We start from the raw sequence: 20,112 nt of genomic DNA, 5'->3' as shown, positions 1-20,112 counted from the left end.
GAGATTGACTTTCAAGTGGTTTCTGGGAATGGAAGTTCTTCGGCTTACGTCAGAGAAATTATTTTTATAAAATATCTGAAAATCGTTATAATATTTTTCTTCCAAATAAACCAAAAGACCTGTAATATAACTGTCAATTCCTAAAGCAAAACTTATAAGTCTCATACTGCTGGAATCTAAAAGCCCAACAAAAGCGACCCCATCCACGTTTCCCATTAATTCCACTTAGTTTCGAAAACAAACAAATAATCGACACCGCTATTCAAACCCCGTAGATCTTCATCGCCCCGTCGTCTCCCTAGCCATACAAAAACTTGCAATCATCCGAGAGGAATCTTCCTCGTAGCCATCCCGCGATCCTCCCCATTCATCCCCGAGCAAGCAACAAGCCTGTCCGGCTAAAAATTGATTCCGCACCACCGTCGTACGGAAGGGAGGCAGCCAGGAGAGAAAGACGCAGAGAAAAGCTCCTTACTCCCTCTCTCCCGCTGGTAAAACTCGCCAGGAATTCCTGGCCCATGGTCGGCTGGAACCTTTCCTTTGGTTCGACCGGGTCCTGGGCTACGGGGGCAAGCCTCTTATCCACGTAGGATCGGTCTGTGACTTTTGTCGGTGCGCGTTCCCTGGTCCTCTTTGAGTAATGGAAGTTGACCGAAATCAATTTCAATTCCTACGAGCCCGGCGCTCGCTAAGGCCGCGGTTCCCCCTTTGAGAGGGAAGGCTAAGTTTCAGCTTCCACGCACGCCTTCCTTTGCCTAACACCTTCGGATTTTATATGGACGGCCGCCTTCTACCTCTGGACCATGGTATGCCGACCATTTCGCGAATCTCACTAGCAACGGAGCCGACTGATACCGCGGTTCCACGATCTATCCAGTGATATCTAGTTCTGGAATGGAGAAGACACTGGAATCAAGGTTACTGGAGAATAGTTTTGATGCGCTGAAAGGGGTGGATGATTACAATCGAAGGGATGAAAGAAATAATTTACACCCCTAGACATCAACCCAAATATCATCTAAAAATGATATTTTCTAATAAAAAAACTTGTACCTAACTTCTTTTACGTTTTTTTCTTTCTCATCCCCTCGATAAGGTCTCCCAGAGGGGAAGACACACCGCGGAACGTAGAGGGATACAATTTTACGAGGCTATTTGAAATTCGGCGCGGTCGTAAAGGACATGAAAGCGGTGGCCGTGATTTCGTGCACCTGTTGTTTTCGCCAAGTGCCGATAAGATCGTGAAGGTGCGAGCGAGCGCGACTGGTAACATCGGCTGGAAGAAGAGGCTTCAATTGGCCAAGTCAGCCTTGCCAAGATGAAGATGTATCGTAGATAACCGAGGCCTGTACACCTGCATAACATCGGCTCCACTCTTCCAGCCATAAAACTTAATTAACCCCTTGTACGACGATTTATTCCGGCGTCGATTAAGAGGATTCCTCGATAATCTGAATCCGCTAGCCGGTTAAATCCTCAGCCCCTTTAAATCACCATCGAGCACAGTTTCGATAATCACATTCGAACGGATTTCGTCCGAGTATTCCTTTTGAAAAGCCGCGTTTTATTCCGCGAAATTGTTGCACGTTTACGGAGTATTAATAAAATGTAACGATTCGCTTTTAAAGGGATTGCTAGAATGTAATACAGGGAACAATAAGAGGAAATATTAAGATAAATCGGGGCTCAGTAAGAGGATTACTTATTTTACACGCGAGGACAATCCGGAAATTATACCTTTTTAAATATACAGCTTCGTTTGTTAAGCCATTTTAAATTGGGATTTTGTTATCAGACAAGGAATGGGAATTTTTATAAGCAATACTTAGAATTAAGATATCAATCGATTCAGGTCTAGACAATTCAAGTTTCCAATAAAGTTGCATAAATGTTACGATCAGGACGCGAGGAAAATAAAGTGGCTAAACGGTTGAAAATGGCCAGCGAAACGCAATATCCAAGATTTCAGTCAATAATACAGCCAGCTTACCGTGTCAGCTTCTAAACGCCAGCTCGTAAAAGACGCGTCAGCGTAGCCGTAAAGAGACGAAAGCTTCGTTTGGCGAAACGCTCGCGATTATGAACGTCCTGCTGCAAAAAATACCGTATAGTTAACAGCTCGTTTGGCTGTCGTAAATGTTACCCGTAATCGCGTTACGCGCTTTTACAGCCCCAATGAAAACGAGTATTAATTGATGTCCTTACACCTTTATCACTAAACTGCCTCCAGGCGGAGCTCTACGACTTCATGCTTCGAAATTCTCTCGTTGGTACCGGTTAACATTAACCCAGTTGCTTTTCCGCCTTCTGAACATCACTTGAGAAATTAATATTAATATTGTATATTGCGAGTGGTGATTAGTTTCGTAAATCGATCGAAATAAAAATAAAGACCTTGGCAAAGTGCCATTTATTTCGATGCTTACGAAACAATTTTAATGAAAATAAATTTCCCTTTGGCGAATGATAAGTATTTAGAAAGATTTATGAAAAAAAAGATTTAAAAATATTCTGGAGAAATTCAAACCTTGAGTTCTGACGTTTGTCATCGGTTATGGGACCACTTGTCCATCGACTTCCTTCTGACGCAAGCCACGTCTAGTCGGTAAAGTTGAAAGTGTCCTTTCGCCTGGAGATCGGTGCTTACGCACGGAAACGTCCCTCGGTAATAATGACACAAAGATGCCGGCTTGCTCTCAGGGGGTACTGGTATCAGGGGACCTCCAGGTGATTTCTCCGGACGAAAATCTCCTAAACCAAGGGCACGGTTCGTTAGCGCCATTGTGGCCGAGTCCAAATATTGTTGGATTCCTTTCCGGACCTACAGCGAAGATTTCTGCCTTCCCATGACGTCGCTATTGTGCGACTATTTTTGAGAATGACGACTTTATGCACAGAGGCGCAAGCCGACCTGACGTTTCTTTCATCTATGACCTGCTTCCTCGAATCTTCATAAATCCGCCTTCCTTTCGTTACACACTTTTCACTCTGTAATTCTAATACTTGAATAAAAAAACAGTGACGTGATTTCGTTAATGCTCCAATTAATATTTTATTTACTATCCTTTAGAATAAATAAAAATCAAACTCTGCCAACCTGCACGACCTGAAATTATATTAATTTATTTTATTAAAAAACAAATGATTCGTGAACTTCCAATTATAAATTATAAAATTTTTCATTTTTCAATTATCAACACCCAATAAAGAATATAATTTCTAAATAGCAAAACCTATTTGTTATACTCTGTACACAAATTGCAGCAATATAAAAGATTCTAACTACTGATCACTCTAATCGTCCTTTAGCAACAAACGAATCGATCTATTCGTCAACGTTGTTTCAATTGATCTTGCGATCGTTGCTGCGATCATTGGTGTTGTTATCTTTATCGAATTTGTCGAGGATGTCGAGTCGAAGGAAGGAGCCGACGATGGAACGAGCCGTCGATGCTGCCCTGCCGATACCGTCGTCCATCGAACTCGTGCCGCTGCTTTTCGAGATTTTAACGGGTTTCGTCTCCGCCCAAATGTTCACGGCGAATCTCAATTCTGCTACCAGTGCCTCCCATGGAGTGACCTGCAAGAACGCCGACGAAAAATGGTCTTGTGTCGGTGCATCGGTGCACCCATTAAGAAGCAATGTTGCGTTAATGCGACATTTCAGTTGCAATTCTTTTTCTTTCCAATCAACTAACATTATTGCATTCCATTTTTTTAATAATATGATCATATATAAAAAGGATTTGCTTCATAATTTTTTCGCCACTGTTTCTTATTTTATTTCTACAGATACCTCGGTCAGCTTCGTGTAAAATATTTGCCAAACACTTTCTGGCTCGTGTAAATTTCAAGTTTTTATTCAAATGCAACGAACTGCTTGTATAAATCCAGTTGCACATTTTAGGTAAGGAAGAGTAAAATGACTCACCTTTTCGTTTACAGCGACCTTACGGACATTCCAGAGGAATTCGCAAATGCCAATAAAGATCGAGCCGCAGCATCCGATCAAAAGGACCAAGAAAACACCACCGACGTTGGCCAACCCTAATTCGCTCGAATTTGTCGGCTCTAAATCACCCTTGGAACACATCCCACCACCACGCTCCTCCCACCATTTTTTCTTTAGATCTTGCAGCACCCCTTTCTCTTGCAGCATCAGTATCGCGCCGCTTATGGGGGTTCTGTACGGGGAATCTGGGCAAGAATTCATATTCAAAGTGTTTCTCGTTGCAATTTCATCGAGAAAATTTGTATTTTTCATTTTAACTCACTTCGTGGCAAGGCAATTCCATATCCCTTGTTATCGATAAGCCCTCCAACTTTATCGAGATCACAGTTTCTCTCCATTCTGTACTCTATTGTGGTCGATTCCATGAGGAAAGCGTAATCGAATTTCTTCAACACTCGCTCAACACCCTCGTCATTAGTTTTCGTGAAGACACTCGGTCTCGTCTCCATCATCGCAGCCCACATGCGTTGATAAGTTGAATAATTCGAATCCTGTAGCGAGGACAATGCCACCCTTTATTAAGATTCACATTTGACCGAATCAAATGTTTCTTGATTGAATTATACCCTGAAGAAGGCAGACGTGGATCCACCATCTACGGCTCCGTACTTAATTTTTGTCTGTTTGGCGAGATCCTCGACACCCTTGATCGGGGTATCCATCTTGTCGACCGTCAAAAACGCAGCCAAATTGGCAGTGTACGAAGAAACCATGATCAATGTGAAGAACCACCACATGCCAGCCACCATTCGGATCGATGGTGCTCTTTAAGCAATATAAGAAAATACTTATCAATGGAAATTTCTATTGTTCTATATTTTTATCAATTTCAAGCGTTTGCAGTAGGAAATTAATTTTGAAAATTATGCGCGTGTTTTAATTTTGACGAAGAGCGGGTATATTACGCTTTCATCGTTTGCGGGGGATATAGTTTATCGAATTCCAACAGAGAATATCAGGACGGCAATTTAATAGCGATCCATTTGTCGTAGGCGAGGTACCGGTTCGCGGGGAAACAATGTGTCCTTTGTTTCTGTTTGCTCGGTTTCACGCGCACGCTCGCGCTACAGAGAATGTCCCCGTGTACGCGTACGCTATACTCGGCAAACAGGCGTCATTTGCATACACGGGCCTTTAGCTTGTGCTTAATTAGGAAAACGCGATGCGTGCTTCTTGCGACGCGTTGTCTTCGCTAGATTTTCCGACCGGTATCTGGCTAAGATGTGACTTCCACTCGTTTAGCACATTGGACGATAAAGTTTCACGAATTTAAAAACGCAATTTTTAATTTACTTCATTTTAACTCTTCAATCAGTCCATTGAATTTACCTTGATCGTATGAGGATTAATAATTAAATAATTTAACATACAAACGTACACTATTCTCCAGTGAGGAGATCAAGGAGGATGTGGTGAACATTCCCAAATAATCTTTCCATGTAAATCGCGACGATAGAAGCCACGTCCGGGTAGCATAAACAAGCGGCTAGAAAGCAGTTAGGAGGGTTGCTGTTGTTCCTCCTCGTCTTTAGTCGGTTCGTCGTCAGTATGTAGCGAGCAAACACGCGCGACGTTACGAGCCGAGGAGGAGAGTTAGCGCCGTGCCGGCGCTAATAAGTGGGAAGCCGCCTCAAATATGTCCGGCAAACAGCGGCTTGTTAAGCTTAATTGTCGTGAAAAAAAGAGGATCGCTGGAGACAGGGGAGCGTACGGAAGGAAAAGAAACGGTACGCTGCTTTTGGCACCGTCTCTGTATGCTTTCCTATAGACGATTCAGCGATATTTTACTTATTCCTTAAGCAGAATAATGAGATCGCTTGCGACGACTTTGGAGCGGATTTTTATTTCAATTCTTTGCACAAGAAAATCTTTGTAGTTGAATAATGACACCGTGGAGTCATTATTATGAATTTGTTGGGAATAATGATTAGGTTCAGATGCACAAATTAAAAGATTCTGAAGAGACTTTGATTAGAATTATAAAATTAATGAATATGGGTAAGGAAAATGGTGTAATTATTTTTTAATGGTACTTCAAGGGTCTTCATTTTATGGGAGCTACTTTAAAGGCGTAATTACAGAATCGCGAGTGCACAAGCAAAACAGGTGCGGTTGCATCTCTTTGCGGCATCGTTGCGGTTTCTGTTTCGCGATTATTACGGGATCTGCGTGTATGTAAGGTAGGCTGCGGTGGCATAGGTGCTTTGTTAAGTTCACGGGTTTAGACTTACTTGGGAAGTATATCGGAGCCCTGTTGCATGATAGAGCCAGAAGTGAGCCACATGGAGTTCTTCAAAGTGAAATTGTTCTCCAACTCCTCCGGGTCTGGGTTGCATGGGTGTGGATTGTCCCATTCACCGGGAGCTATTCTGAAAGTGAACATTTAAAATCCTTCAAAATCCTATGTTCTATGAATACTTCTGTAAGAATCTGGAAAATAAAATGAAAATATGCTTTCTCCATTTATTACAATTACTAAGGGATATAAATGTCATCTGAGAAATGTTAAAGGAAAAATGTATATTTCAGAATCTTTATCTTACTTCTCTCGGATCAAGTGTTTTTAACTACCCAGTCAAAGAGAAATCTTTCTCCCATCAAGAATTTTAACTTTTCTTTTTATTTCCCCTCTCGTCTTACCTAGCCTGCAGAAACAGCATTATCGAAACTACCAAGAAAGCAGTCGCCATGTAAATCCAGACGTCAGTTGACAACGGTGACAGGAAGGAGAATAGATCCGGCTCCTTCTCCTCTGGTTTTCTGAATAAAATGCTGATACCTGACTTGAACACACCGAATGAAATAACAGTGCAACGAAATTTCTCATGGAAACTGAAACTATTAGATACATCGTACCTAGATTCATGAATGGCATTGTAAAATCGACCGCGCTTTCCCGTTCGTAGGTGATCGTCAGATCGCAAATAGCCAGATCTGCGTCCTGTAATTAATTTTAAAAAATTTCCAATGCGTGAAAATTTTTTGTTTGGAAATTTGAATGCCTGATTTAGGTCACTGTTCAAGGGTTAATAAATTACATTTACTCACTCGATCTAGAAGACGTCTAATCAGACCATTCCACTGTTTCGTCTCTTTATCGTAAGTGCCATAATTGCCATCGGGAACTAATTCGAATTCGTACTTAAATTTCAACAATTTAGAAATTTCCTCAATGAGATCGATGCAGAACCCTTCATAGCGTGTTTGCTCGATCAGTATACCTCTAGTAGCGCTGTCAGTCACCACCATTATGTACGGTGGTCCCTAATGAATCATCAAATTATTAAATCACTACCTATTAACAAGTCCATCAAATTTTCCATCGTTTCTCAATATCTTATAATCTATGACACAGCTTTATTCAATTATTGGCAGAGTCAATGATTCGTCAATATTGTAACCAGCTTCATCAAGCCCCTCGAAATGCGTTGATTAATTAGCAACGCTGTTAGCACAGCGCTACAATCAATTCTCAAATAGACATTATCATTGATACTTGATCGACATCGATATAAGAACAATGACTATCCAGAAAAATCAGATTGAAAAGAAAAATACACACCACTTTGGTGGAGATTTTAAATTTCTTCAATTCGATTGATTTGTATAAGTAACTTTCCCGTTCCTGTTCGTTGTCGATTGAATGAAGCCCATCAGGATCCCAGTATCCTGTTTGTACACTCTCCCCTGGTCTCACATCCATGATTCGTATGTTGGAATACTGACGTCGACCATTCTCGTCCAGGCCTATTGGCCCTGTGATTTTACCCTCTTTGGAGAGCTAGAAGAATCGTGTTCCCTTAACACTTGCAATCGTATAAAATTAATATAATAGGATTTTCTTTAATTTTTCAAATTTTTGGCAAGGATCTCATCTGGTGTCTGATAGTTACTTAATTTTTCCAATTAACTTCTCAACCCCTTACGCTATTAAGAGAGACTGATTGTCTTATGCAAAGGGTAGTACATCATTGGTAACTTTTACAAGATGAAACGTGGGAAATCGAGAAATTGGCAGGAAAAGAGAGATTGAGCCTTTACCTCGCGCAAAAGGCTGGTAATGTTGAGACCTGCAGTGTATTTCTCTGCCTCTTCACAAGAGAGCGGTACCGGGTCAATAGTTACAGGATCCTCGTTGTCCTGATTCCTTGCATTCAGGGCATCCAACGCGTTATAAAGGAGGAACACCGAATCATACAGAACGGCGGACTCCACCTTCATTTAAGAAAAAATATTCAAATTTGGAGATTTTATATAATACAGCTATTAGGGGTGAAAATGTAATCCTGATGAGAATCCTCATTAAGGGTCAAAATAAAATAGAACATCCTAAATATTTCTCAAATATTTTAAAAAGTAATTGCGTAAATCATAAATTAATCAACCCATCCTTGACTATGCAATTTTACAAATGATTCTGTTTTTAACTTAATATTTTCCCAAAAATTAGCCACGCTAGTTCGCCACCGACGTTAATAACAATTTTCAACCAAATTACTTCACATTTCCGAGAAAAATTACCACAAGTTTATTTTTAACGAAACGAGAGTGTTAGTTTCACTTCGCCATTGTAAAAAAAAACTCGTAACTAGCAATTACACCTAGTTCCACTGCGATAACGAGAACATTACAACACCATCTCGAAAATTCAACAGAAAAAAATTACATTCAACAGGAGTACCAAGCCAATTCAGCTTGTAAACCATCAGAAGCTTCTTCGCGAAGCCTTGTAACGAGAGATGAAACATTAAGCCAACCAATCTCGTGAAATCTCGAAAGAAGCACCAGGTTAATCGTTCCATGGTGCTGTGATTTGCATAGAGGAGAAAGGGAAACAAGTTTTAGTTGGCCGAGCATGTGCTACAGCTCTCTATCGCAGATACAAAGCGAATCGACGGGGGCTAATGAAACGAGAATTAAGGCAGCCCGTCAGCTGTTCGTAAGTGCCTTGTCGCGGCTGGATTTTCCGGAAAATGTGTTTTACCCTCGTTGCATTCTAGAGAGCGTAGCTTCATTATGCCGCCTGGGTTAATGAAGAAATTACCACGAATGCGTACGCCGGAAGATTTGCGACGAGTATTTTTGGTGCTAAGAACCGTCGCTTTCCTTGTTCAAAGAGTTTATTCTATTTTAAATAGGAATTGAAGAATTTTGTGAACTGTGTAATAAAATTTTAGTTACAAGTCAAAAGTACATTTTCATTCACCTATCATATCGTCATTTTCGATCAACCCTTCAATGAGAAATTCAATTATGAAATTGTTGAATTTTATAATTACAAAAGTTCAATTTGTTCAACGTTCCTCTTCATAACAAGGAATATTCAAATTACATACGCGCGGGCAAAATAGATATTTAATTGGTTAAAGAGAAAGGTTTCTATCAAAATACAGCTGTGCTTTATAATTACCCAATTAATGCCTTCCAAATCGTTCTCCCGCAAACTGAGCCCGGTGATGTTGGCCCCCGTTCCATTCCGCACTTCCGAAAGGGGTAGTTTGGTCGAATCCTGCAGTCAAACCCAGGAAATTGTTAGAAAAACAAATATTTATAATTTGGTTAATGAGACACGATGATTCTGCAATGAACATCCTATTTGGAGAAGGATGAAATAATACGATAAAAATTACAATAACCGCTGAAACTGCATTTACGCGTGTCAAATAAAGTCGAAAATTGAATTACAGCCTATTTCTTGAGTTGAATTTAGGGAAATCTGAAGAATTTCAAACGAGACATAATTTTAAAGACTGTCGATTGCCAGGTGCACTTGGATTCCATCTGGCAGCAGAGCCAACTCATGCGTCATCTATTTGGGATGGTTCCTGGAATTCAGTGTTGACCACCGAAAAAACGATCCGTCATTTTACAAGCGTTCAACAGAATCGACTTTACTCGAGGAGCCAGACCACCTACACACTGGTACTCGTGGAAAGTTGGGATCTCAAACGAACTCGAGAGCGTTCGAAGGGTCGTTCCCTTTGGCTCCCATTGTTTCGGTGCAACAAGCGGCAAATAACTTCGAAACTTGGCGCTAATGATAAGAAATATATTTGCAAACGATAGAATGGGGCTTTGATGGAAGATGCTTTGTTAACCGATTGTTTTCCCTTCAATTTGTTTTCTACTTACAGCCGAGAAAGCCCTTTGATTCAAAGTACTCCTACGCTATATCAAACCCTCCTTTTTTTAAATCGAAATCGCGGCATCAAGGCGTTAGAAACAGTGACATTGACGTAGGTTCAGCCCGTGTTTCGACTTGGCTCCCGAGTGACAGCATTCAACATGGCACCTTCCACGAATTTCTCGGGACAGCCGGGACAAATATGAAATTCGTGAAATTTCTCACGAATTCATACGTGCCAAGGCACGCCTTTTTCCCGTCTCCCTCCGTGTGTACACAGACAAATTTCGTTATTTGCAAACGGAAGGAACGTTCAAACATCATCCGAGCTACCGTCGCCGCGATCAAAGGGCTTCTTTAGCCTACCTTAACAACGTGGCAATACCAAAGAGGAGTAATAAAATAACATTCTTCGAAAAACAACCGTCAGAAGGAAATACGGATTTCTGTTTATTTCACGAAAGAAGCCGTTTTTACCTTTTCACCCACGTGATTTATTTCCTCAACGGAGGGGTGGATGGATTTACTGTGAACTGATTTAAAGATCCTTCTCGCGTAATTCATCAAATTACACAATTTTACAAATGTCAAATACTCTTATTATTTAAATAATAATATTTTGAGGGTAAGTTTCCAAAAATACTTGGAACTCTTCGTAGGATTACATTTACAAGTAAAATTTAAAGATCCTCGCATTAAACTCCCTGGTGAAAAACCTTCTTCGTGGAGATAGTTACCAGAGATAAGCATCAGGTTCGCGGTTTTCCCGGCTAGCTTTTCCGACGGAATTTCATTAATAAATCCATGGAACGTGTCGCGGTCACGTTCACCTAGGCGTAGTAACTGCATTAGCCCGGTTACAATTGTCGGACGTTTTTTTTTTTCTATTAAACGCTTCCATAAATTGTCGGGAGTAATTGTTTTCAGCGAGACACCGGTAATGGCGTGCGGACTGAGCATTCCGTCGCTCGCCACCATCCCCTCGGAATCCGCTTTTTATGACGCATTACCGGCTAGCACGTAACAATACCTCCATAAATAACGACGTTCGCGGTACGCAGAAGGGTTTTCGCGCGCGCTCCCCAGGCGTATCGCGTTTTTCCGAAGCGGAACAATGTGCCGGGTAGCCGCGTGACACGTCGAACCGTCGCGACCGCGCGAAGACAATGCACGCCCGAGCGGAAGACACCCAGCTTCTCCACTCTCCCGTGGAGTTATTCTCGGAGAGGAGGTTGTCGTGTTCCTTCGGGATTAAATTTAGAAAGACTCCAGAATATGGTATCATTTATTAAATTTTCCATATCTTGAGTTAAAAATTATTTTATGAATTGTGTACTGAACTACATTTCTAATTTAAAAATGTATTTAATTAGGGATTGTAATTGACTATACGCTTACTACCCTGGACGGTATGATCTCTACATTAAATTTTGCAGTCAAATGATTGAAATAATAATGATAATTATTAAACAAAATATAGTAATTTAAATCTTTCTTACCTTGAAATTTTGACTTCTAATCATTTTTCACATCACAGCCTTTAGTATCCAGTCTAAGTGGATATACAAATAAGTGCACATGTTGCACGAGCAAGAATTTCCAAAGAAAATTATATTTAAATTGCGGAATATTTTGAGTATATTTCAAGCATAAAATCCGTGCAACACGTGCACTCTTACGCATACATGAATTCTCCTTCAATATTCAGTTAATTGCTACTGTTACGGATTAATATTTACACGGCACGGACAAGTCTTCAGCGCAAAATACTGAATTTTAAACAGGATTTTAAGCGGCACACTTTCGAGTATTGTACTCGGTTGTGCGTCGAATATTGTAGAATCGCAGCTCTGCGTTATTAATAAACATGCCTGCCGCTGTAACGGCTGCTGTAAAATTGCACGGAAAAGTTGTACAACCACTGTGAAATTCACTTCTACAAGGATACGAAAGTTAGTCTCGTAAAATCCTCGAGTTTCAATCTGGTAAATACTCCAACGAACTTTGTTGCTTTTAACGAGGAATCTATGCGCGTTAAACATGGACGACTGAATTGCTGGAAATCAACTGGCAATTATGGAGAAAAGAATCATTGGATGGTGAGAAACGAGGGAAAATGAAGTGGAAAATATTTTACGTTTGTTTCGTTAATTCCTCACGGTCAAACACCCCTGCAATCGCGTTTAAAGAAAGAAATTTACAGTTCAACACCTCTTCATTAATTATGAAGATTCAACTATGGAGCTTAAACGTTTTTTAATTATTTAAGCAAAAATTGTTAAATTCGAAGCAAAAATGATTTTCATTCAGGAAGATAAAAGATACTGTTTGGTTTTAAAAGAGGGTATTAGCAAGATCTACGCAAATAAAGAAGAATGTAGCGTAATACCAGATACGTAATTAAGAAATTACAGTAGTCCGCCAACAGCTTGACATCCCTCGCTTGGTAGAGCACCTCGACGATGTTGTTGGGCTCGACGTCGATGATCACGTTGCAGATGGACAGAGCGCGAATCTCCTTCAGGATAGGTCGGTAATCCAACCCTTCGGTGAGTCTTCTTATCGTCATCACACCGTCCTTTTTTCGGTTCAACGACAAGGACTTTTGGATCCGCGACAGACCGTCGTTCGTCTGGTAGAGAGCTACGAAACTGTTCCATTTCATGGACTCGACAACGTCAGCGATCGCCTGGAAAATAATTTCCTAGCTTGTATTAACCCTTCTATAATTTTTAAAATTTCGAATTTCTAAATTTCCGGGTTCTTGATTCCTCTGAGGGTCCTTCTCCTTCAACAAACTTCCGCCCAGTAGGTCCCGAGGAGAATGACAATATTTTATAATATTTGATAAATAAAAATTACATTATTTTCTTTCCTAAATCACTTTCAATATTAATATCCTAAAAATTAAGATTTTAAGAACTTCTGCTTCCCTTGAAATTGTACAATTGATCTACTTTTCATACAGTAAATTTCAATTAAAATAAAAATCCTATTGTCCACAATATAAATACACAAACAGCCATAAATATTCCGTTCGTATTCAAAGCAAAATTTGCCCCGAACCAGTCGACGTTATTCTCGCGTTCGTATAATAGCCACGCTATTATTACCATTAATTTCGAGCAATGCAAAAATACGGGGGCGTTTAATCACGGGATAAAATCGAAACGGCCGATAACTCTTTGCGCGCTGCAGCGTCGCGGATCGAGGATTTTAATTAGACCCAATCGAGGCTCGTTTAACTCGTATCAACGTATTTCGTTTGTTTTTTCATCTGGCCCGTTAAGGGCGTCAGAATAAAAGCCGATCCAGACTCGTTAGCCGAAGTTTGGTCTTTGATCGGGCTCATTAGCCCCGGCTTGCCTGCTTTAATGCGCCAGATATTTCAAACTCGTTCGATTTGCCTCGTTAAACGCGTAAGTTAAAATGCATCGCGAAATCTCGTCCCTGTTGTCGTGTTGTCTATCCTGCGCGTCACGTTTCGAAACGATAAAAATAAGAAATTTCAAATTTTATACAATTGATATTAATTTTTGAATACACGAAGATGATATGTTTGTCGATTCCCTTACTTACTTACCTTGCTGACCATATCACTGTCTGGGTACATGTTAGTGGTCATGGGCATAGGATTCTGCGGCTCTTGATCTGTTATCGGTTCCTCGTTCAATCGCCAAACATAATCAATGTGGGGTATATCAAATTTCGTTGCGATGTTTGCAACAACTCCGTATGTGTAAGGGCTCGAAGGACCGAAGATTGCGACCACCCCTTCCTGGATCAGCTCGCAAGCTTTAAATAATAATAAGAATTTGAAATTAAATTTTAAAAATTAACAAAGATCCAGTTCTCCTACTGGAAGTCAGTGATATCACACCTTTAGTCACTCGTTAATTGGCTCATTAGTTTGTTTTAATATCACGACCAGGCTGATTTCATCTGGCTCGCTGTTCCATCGACTAAAACTACTGCTAAGTATGGAGTATTCATACAAACCAGCGGCTGCGGTCTTGAAGCTGTCGGTATTAACTTCCACGTGCTTTGTGACGGGCTGCAGCTCGAATGTGGGTGCGACGTGCTGGAATTTCACCTCGTACGCCGCCTTTAGAAATGCAGCCATATGCTCCTCGTCGCCAGTATGGAAGATTGCGCCTGACAACAAGGAGAAACGTGATGTATTGTACACGGCCACCTTATCGACGGGACACCGCGGGATACGAATGAATTCAAGAAGTCTTTCGAACGTTTCGAAAGCATCGCTCGGCGATCAATTTAATTCTTGGATTTAATTAGCCGAGATTCGAGGAAGTGCAAGGGATGTTTTGAAATTGAAATGTACGCGGGGCTGAATTTTTATGTCATTGATTTAGTATTTTAATTTTGCTGACGTTTCATTTCAAACACGTAGAATATATTTTCAGACCTTCTAATATAGCTGTTTTTAAACATAAAAGACTATAAGTGTGGAACCAATGATTTTAAATATCGAGCATTGTTTCATTTGTACACCGATACGATAACAATATTGCTCGAAAATTGTAGCAATCGAAAAACCGATGGCTGTAAAAATTTCATTGATCCCGCAAATACTGTGCGGTTCCAATTACGTTTGCGAATAAATTGCATTAAAAATGTTACACGATTGCGGAGTAGAATGAAACGCACATCAATAGGAATTTTCCGGCTAAAAAGGCGTACTTTTCACTGAACAATTTGAAGGTGTTCAATCACATGCATTCCATTTTAAAACGAGATTTTAATCGTATCAAATTTTGAACCACAGAATTTCCATGCAATTCGTCCGATGACCGAATTCATTTATTCAAAAATTACTGTAATATTTTTATTCTTTCACGCTATCCTCACATATATTTAATGATGAAATAAAAAGTGAATAAAAGAACTGAAAGAGAAAAAGGCTTACAGAGAATATCCAGGATTGACAAGGAGTACAAGGATTAATACTGTAATATCGCTTTGAACAAATTTGTGCATCGCACTCGGTAAATTCCGTTTCATTAAACACTTCCATTAGAAACGAGTGCATCACAGCTCGCCCTTTGTTCCAATGTTTGTCTGTTTCTGGACGCATGTCACGGTACTGATTGAAATTGTCGCGTGTTTCAGGTAACCATATTAACCAAAGCCATTGCGCGTATCGATTAAAAAATTCCTGAAAAAACCGCCGACTATCGTGTTAATATCGCGCTGCAAAATACATATTTGTATTCCTAGCATGCTTGTATTAAAATACCAGCCACGAGAACTCGACCCCGAAAATATTTGCCGAGGTAAACAATTTTTAAATGTTTGCCAGCCTCTTCAGGCTCGCATCTCATGAATTTAGAAAATTATTAAAAAATTCGAAACAGGTCGATGATAAATACTCTTCGATCAATTGAAGCGACTGACGAGTGAACTCAAAATTCGTCAACGTTAATAATCAAACGAATGTTTAATGCATATTTTGCCGTGTTAATTATGCATTCGACACGCGTGTGCAACGCACGAACGTACGCGGTTTCCGTGAGTTTGCGGAATACAGATTTGATAAACGGGATCACCGGCTCCGGTCATGAAGATAATTTCAATCATTCGGACAGCAGTCATCGGATTAGAGACGATGCACCCATTGACCGTCGGTCAGATTTGACTGACTGCGAGGCCACTGTACGTCGTGTTTCATATCGATACTTAGACGTCGAGACATAATCCGCCGTCAAGCGTGCTGATTCGACGCCCACGCCGGGATTACGGTGACAATAATGGCTCCTGGCTGTCGTGAAATCAATAAGAGACTGAGGATGCCATCGTCGACGCTATGGTTTTATCGAGAGCTATTAAGAAGTACCCGGTTGACGCGAAAGTCAGTTAACGCCTTCGATTTCCCTGTCCTCCATTTACGCTTCGATGCTCTTAATCCGCCGACTGCGAATCGCTTCAGTAAAAATTTGCAAGGATATTCTCAGTAGTAAATTAATTTTACTAATATTTTCCTAATATCGTAATTTTTTTTGAAACTTCATTTCACAACTTCGCGGTAAGTGACCGTTCTTTAACAAGAATATTTCCCAAGCAATTTCGTGGTTTCCCTCCCATCGATTTGGCTTCTTGCACCACATGCTTAACATGCATAGAAATTTTCCCCGATGAATACTGATATTCAAAACATGCTACCATATTGTCTTTCTGGTTTCATAGGAATGCTAGGTAAAGCAATTTCCGCGAAGATTACACGGGTCTGAGGCGTGACAAATTAAAATCGCAGGTGTGATCAGTCTTAATTCCATGGGATTATACGTGTGCGATATTATGTTTCCGAGACAGAGTTGATTGCATATCCGAAAAATATTGAATGACACGCTTAATTGCGCTTGGCATGCCAGGTTAATGAAACACGCTGTTCGTTTATTTAATAAATTAAGCACTGACTGAATTTAATTAACTTGACAATAATGCATCACGCTGTGCTTACCAACTACTACATCACCTTCATCAATTAGCGTGATATTAATGCTGCATACTAAACTCGCTATAGTGGAACATCTCCTTCAATCGATGTTGAAGTATTATCATCTTAAATTCAACTGTTCATTTCTCTAATCTGTCGCTAGTAATTCAACACGCTTTCACGAATATAATTAATATTTTTAAACAACAATTTTTCTTATTCAAATATCTCCATATTATGTAATCTCGCGGAGATACCTGCAATACCAGCAAAATACTAAAATAATTTATATTCCTTACGTATATTTCAACGTATCATTTATCTTTCCTAAAGGCTGGCTGCAATCTTGCTGATACATTACAATGCTCTTCTAAAGAAAACAGAACTTCTGCTCGCGGATATCCCAAACACCAACAACCGTATGAACAATACAGTATCAAGGGAAAATAATAAAACGTCACAAAAACGAGTCACAAAAATGGAAAATCGTATATCTAGTCATAGGATACAGAGCCAGCAATCGTAAATTCTAAATTTTGACAAAATTATACAGTAATGTAGAATCTATATATTTTATCATTTGCATTAGCCAACAATTTTGGTAAAAAATTTTTATAGCGGTATTCTATTTTCCATTTTGTTTATATAAGAACAACCTTGTATTGGAGAATAAATCCAGATTGTCGTAAATTCGAAACTGTCCAAGAGGGAAGGCATCCAGGAAGCCGCTTAGCCGCGCAACGACAAACCTGAACTTAGTGTAACGTCTCGCTGTCCTCGTGAGGAATTATTCTTTGGCGAGGGTCGTCGACGAGGAAACGTACGACGTTTAAGGCGAATTGTAATTGTGCTTGTGCCGGTGTACGGAAGGAAAGGTAAACGGTAAACTCGGAACTAGCGAAATACTTGAATCTTTCCTACAGGGAACTGCACCGAGACATCAACTGTTTTATTAATGGAAAACTTTCTGTTGGATCTTATTGTTGGTTTTATATGTAATCTAAAGTCTTAATCATTGTTCCCTTATATTCCGAAGATTGGAGATTTTCCAACATATTATTACCCACTGTCTAGATGAAATATTTGAATAAGAATTCTTGAATGTATTATTTTTTAAAGTACATGAGAAATAAAATTTTTAAGGACATTTTTTATTCAAATGGCTGTGAGTGTCAAAAATGTATAAATGAATGGAAATAATGAAATTAGCCAATACTACTCTTCTTTCCATTCAATTTCTGTTATTAACAACCCTACAATCAATTTTCCAAACTATGGACTGAATAAAAGAAACGATACTTGCCATTAATCATTAATTTCTAGAGCGTAATCGCATTGCAAGTGCTCGAATCTCTTTTATTTCCTGTTCCCTTCGATAAAACCCTTCATGCCCTTAGAAAATCAATTCGACTGATTTACAACGGCAGCCAGTTGATACTAAATTGAATTTCTACCAAGTCTATCCATCTAGGAAAATGCTACCCCTTCACTCCACCCTCTTCATCCCCGGACAAACCATTTTTTACAGATTCACATTAAATTCTACGCGTGCTCGATGCTCCGGATACTACTCGAACGTACGTATCGTTCAGTGATCGATCATTCACGCTTTTTGCTCGGTTCTTTGCCTCTTCGAACTCGCTTTAATTCCATTACGATCGATTAGAATTTCGAATCGCGTTGCCCGTCGATTAATTTCGACGTTGGATCAATCGAGCAGCCGCATCCCGATAAGGTGTGCAGATATTTCCGTAATGAGCGAGGCGATAAAGCTTTCTATAAATCTCGTGAAATTTACGCGGATAATTTTGCCTCATCGATGGTGAAATAAAAGCAAAAAAAAGAAAGAAAAATAACACCGAAGTTGTATTTATAAATGAACAGAGGGTAAATAATACCTGCATTAAATTTATTTGGCCAAACATGGAAATTCGACTAAAGTTAAATATTTTTTTTCTTCGAATATTTTACTGCTCGTATCGATGTATAATTATCGTTATAATTGAATGAATTCGGCGCGTCCAATTTAAAACACGAGCATCCTGTATTGTTTTAAAATATTCAAGCGGAATCGGGTAATAATAAATCCGATCCATATATCATACGCTGAAATACGAATTATATTTCAGCTTCTTTAAATTCGACCTAACGGGAGATATCTGTAAATGTTTCGCGAGAACAAAATACAAATGATATAATTTGTAATCCACCACCCTAACATGCGAAAATTTGAATCGCTATTTATGTCATTATCCATATTTCTTAATTATATTATATATAATTAAGAAAAATGAAACCTAATAATTAAAAATTTCATTATTCCTTGTACTACGTCATTTTGAATATTAACATCGTCAAAATGAAGATTTTGAACATTTCTAACTCCATTTTTCCAAGGAAAGCCTACTTTGCTCGATGCTGTACTTATTCAGTTATCACTTGCTATGAATTATTCATGAATGTATTCTTTTTATCTCTCAATACTTGTTCCAAAAATATGTACCTTCTCATTCCTATATTTTAGCACGAATTTAATTTTATTCGAGTACTTTGTTCACCATGAATTATACATACAAAATATCATCATTTGCAAAAATGGTTTGCGTAGTAGCACGACACAATTAATTTGATAAATAATATAACAACGTTTACACACTGTGACAAGTATTTTGTTCGAAGCTTTATTGAATATTCATTGGTTTGTGAATTTGATGATTACAGTCGCCCAATGTGGATGGTACATATTTTAAAACAATAAGCGTTCAGCGCAAAATTTAACAATGATGATTAAAAACAAAAGCAGACCTCGATAAATACTGTTTCATGAATTCTAAGCATCTCTGCAGGAAAATATTAAACATTTTTAATTATCTGGACTTTCGTTTTAATTTTAGACCCTTTTCAACCCTGTCTGTTCACGAAACGAGTCACAGTCGTTCGAAACTTTTTCATTCGAAGGTCGTGAATTTACAGGCGGCAAAGTAATCGAAAACTGAGGGACAACTGATCGATTTGCCTCCTTTGTCTTCGCTTCACTTTTACCGACGAAACTTTCATCCCCCATCGCGTGATAAAAGTTCAGAGCAACGGCGAACGATATGGAAAATCGATGCTGCAAACGTGACGCGTATTCGGCTGGGAAATCGACGAGAAACTACGGACGATGCACCTGTCGGTGCAACTGCAACGTGTTCAACAGGTCTTGCGAGAGTTCCGCTATAGCGAATTTCCTTTCAGCCTCGTTTCTTCGTAATTATAGGCGTTGTTCTAAGAACCTTAACCCGTCGACTAATGATAATCATTGAAACGTATCAAATTTTGTATTTAATTGAAAAGAAATACAAGGCGTGAAATTGGCCGAGCTATAAATGCATCGCAATGCACTTTTTCAAAACTCTAAGATACTTTAATCTAATCTCGCCTCTAGAAAAACTAAAATTTCTTTTATTTCCAAGCAAACTGAAGATACGAAACTATTTTCATGAATCATCTTAAACATAAACAAAAACAAGGTATCCGTGC

At 39.4% G+C, this 20,112-nt stretch overlaps 1 protein-coding gene across 4 annotated transcripts in view; it reads right to left on the bottom strand.

Annotated features, from left to right (window-relative positions):
* Positions 1-3,160: 3,160 nt before the first annotated feature.
* The window catches only part of LOC114872611 (glutamate receptor ionotropic, kainate 2-like), a 78,038-nt gene continuing 61,086 nt past the window's right edge, over positions 3,161-20,112 (bottom strand). For all 4 annotated transcript variants that reach the window (XM_029179975.2, XM_029179977.2, XM_029179973.2 and 1 more), the window contains 14 exons: positions 14,136-14,291; positions 13,720-13,931; positions 12,526-12,825; positions 9,423-9,521; positions 8,054-8,227; positions 7,575-7,793; positions 7,061-7,276; positions 6,869-6,953; positions 6,653-6,791; positions 6,244-6,381; positions 4,579-4,777; positions 4,275-4,503; positions 3,932-4,197; positions 3,161-3,580 (listed from right to left, as the gene is read on the bottom strand). In XM_029179975.2, coding sequence (XP_029035808.1) covers positions 3,344-3,580; positions 3,932-4,197; positions 4,275-4,503; positions 4,579-4,777; positions 6,244-6,381; positions 6,653-6,791; positions 6,869-6,953; positions 7,061-7,276; positions 7,575-7,793; positions 8,054-8,227; positions 9,423-9,521; positions 12,526-12,825; positions 13,720-13,931; positions 14,136-14,291 — 2,669 coding nt within the window. In that variant the 3' untranslated portion in view covers positions 3,161-3,343. The remainder of the gene's footprint in view (positions 3,581-3,931; positions 4,198-4,274; positions 4,504-4,578; positions 4,778-6,243; positions 6,382-6,652; positions 6,792-6,868; positions 6,954-7,060; positions 7,277-7,574; positions 7,794-8,053; positions 8,228-9,422; positions 9,522-12,525; positions 12,826-13,719; positions 13,932-14,135; positions 14,292-20,112) is intronic.

This window comes from Osmia bicornis, chromosome 13 (assembly GCF_907164935.1).
Source record: "Osmia bicornis bicornis chromosome 13, iOsmBic2.1, whole genome shotgun sequence".
NCBI lineage: Eukaryota > Metazoa > Arthropoda > Insecta > Hymenoptera > Megachilidae > Osmia > Osmia bicornis.
This window is presented reverse-complemented; position numbering and strand designations above follow the sequence as displayed.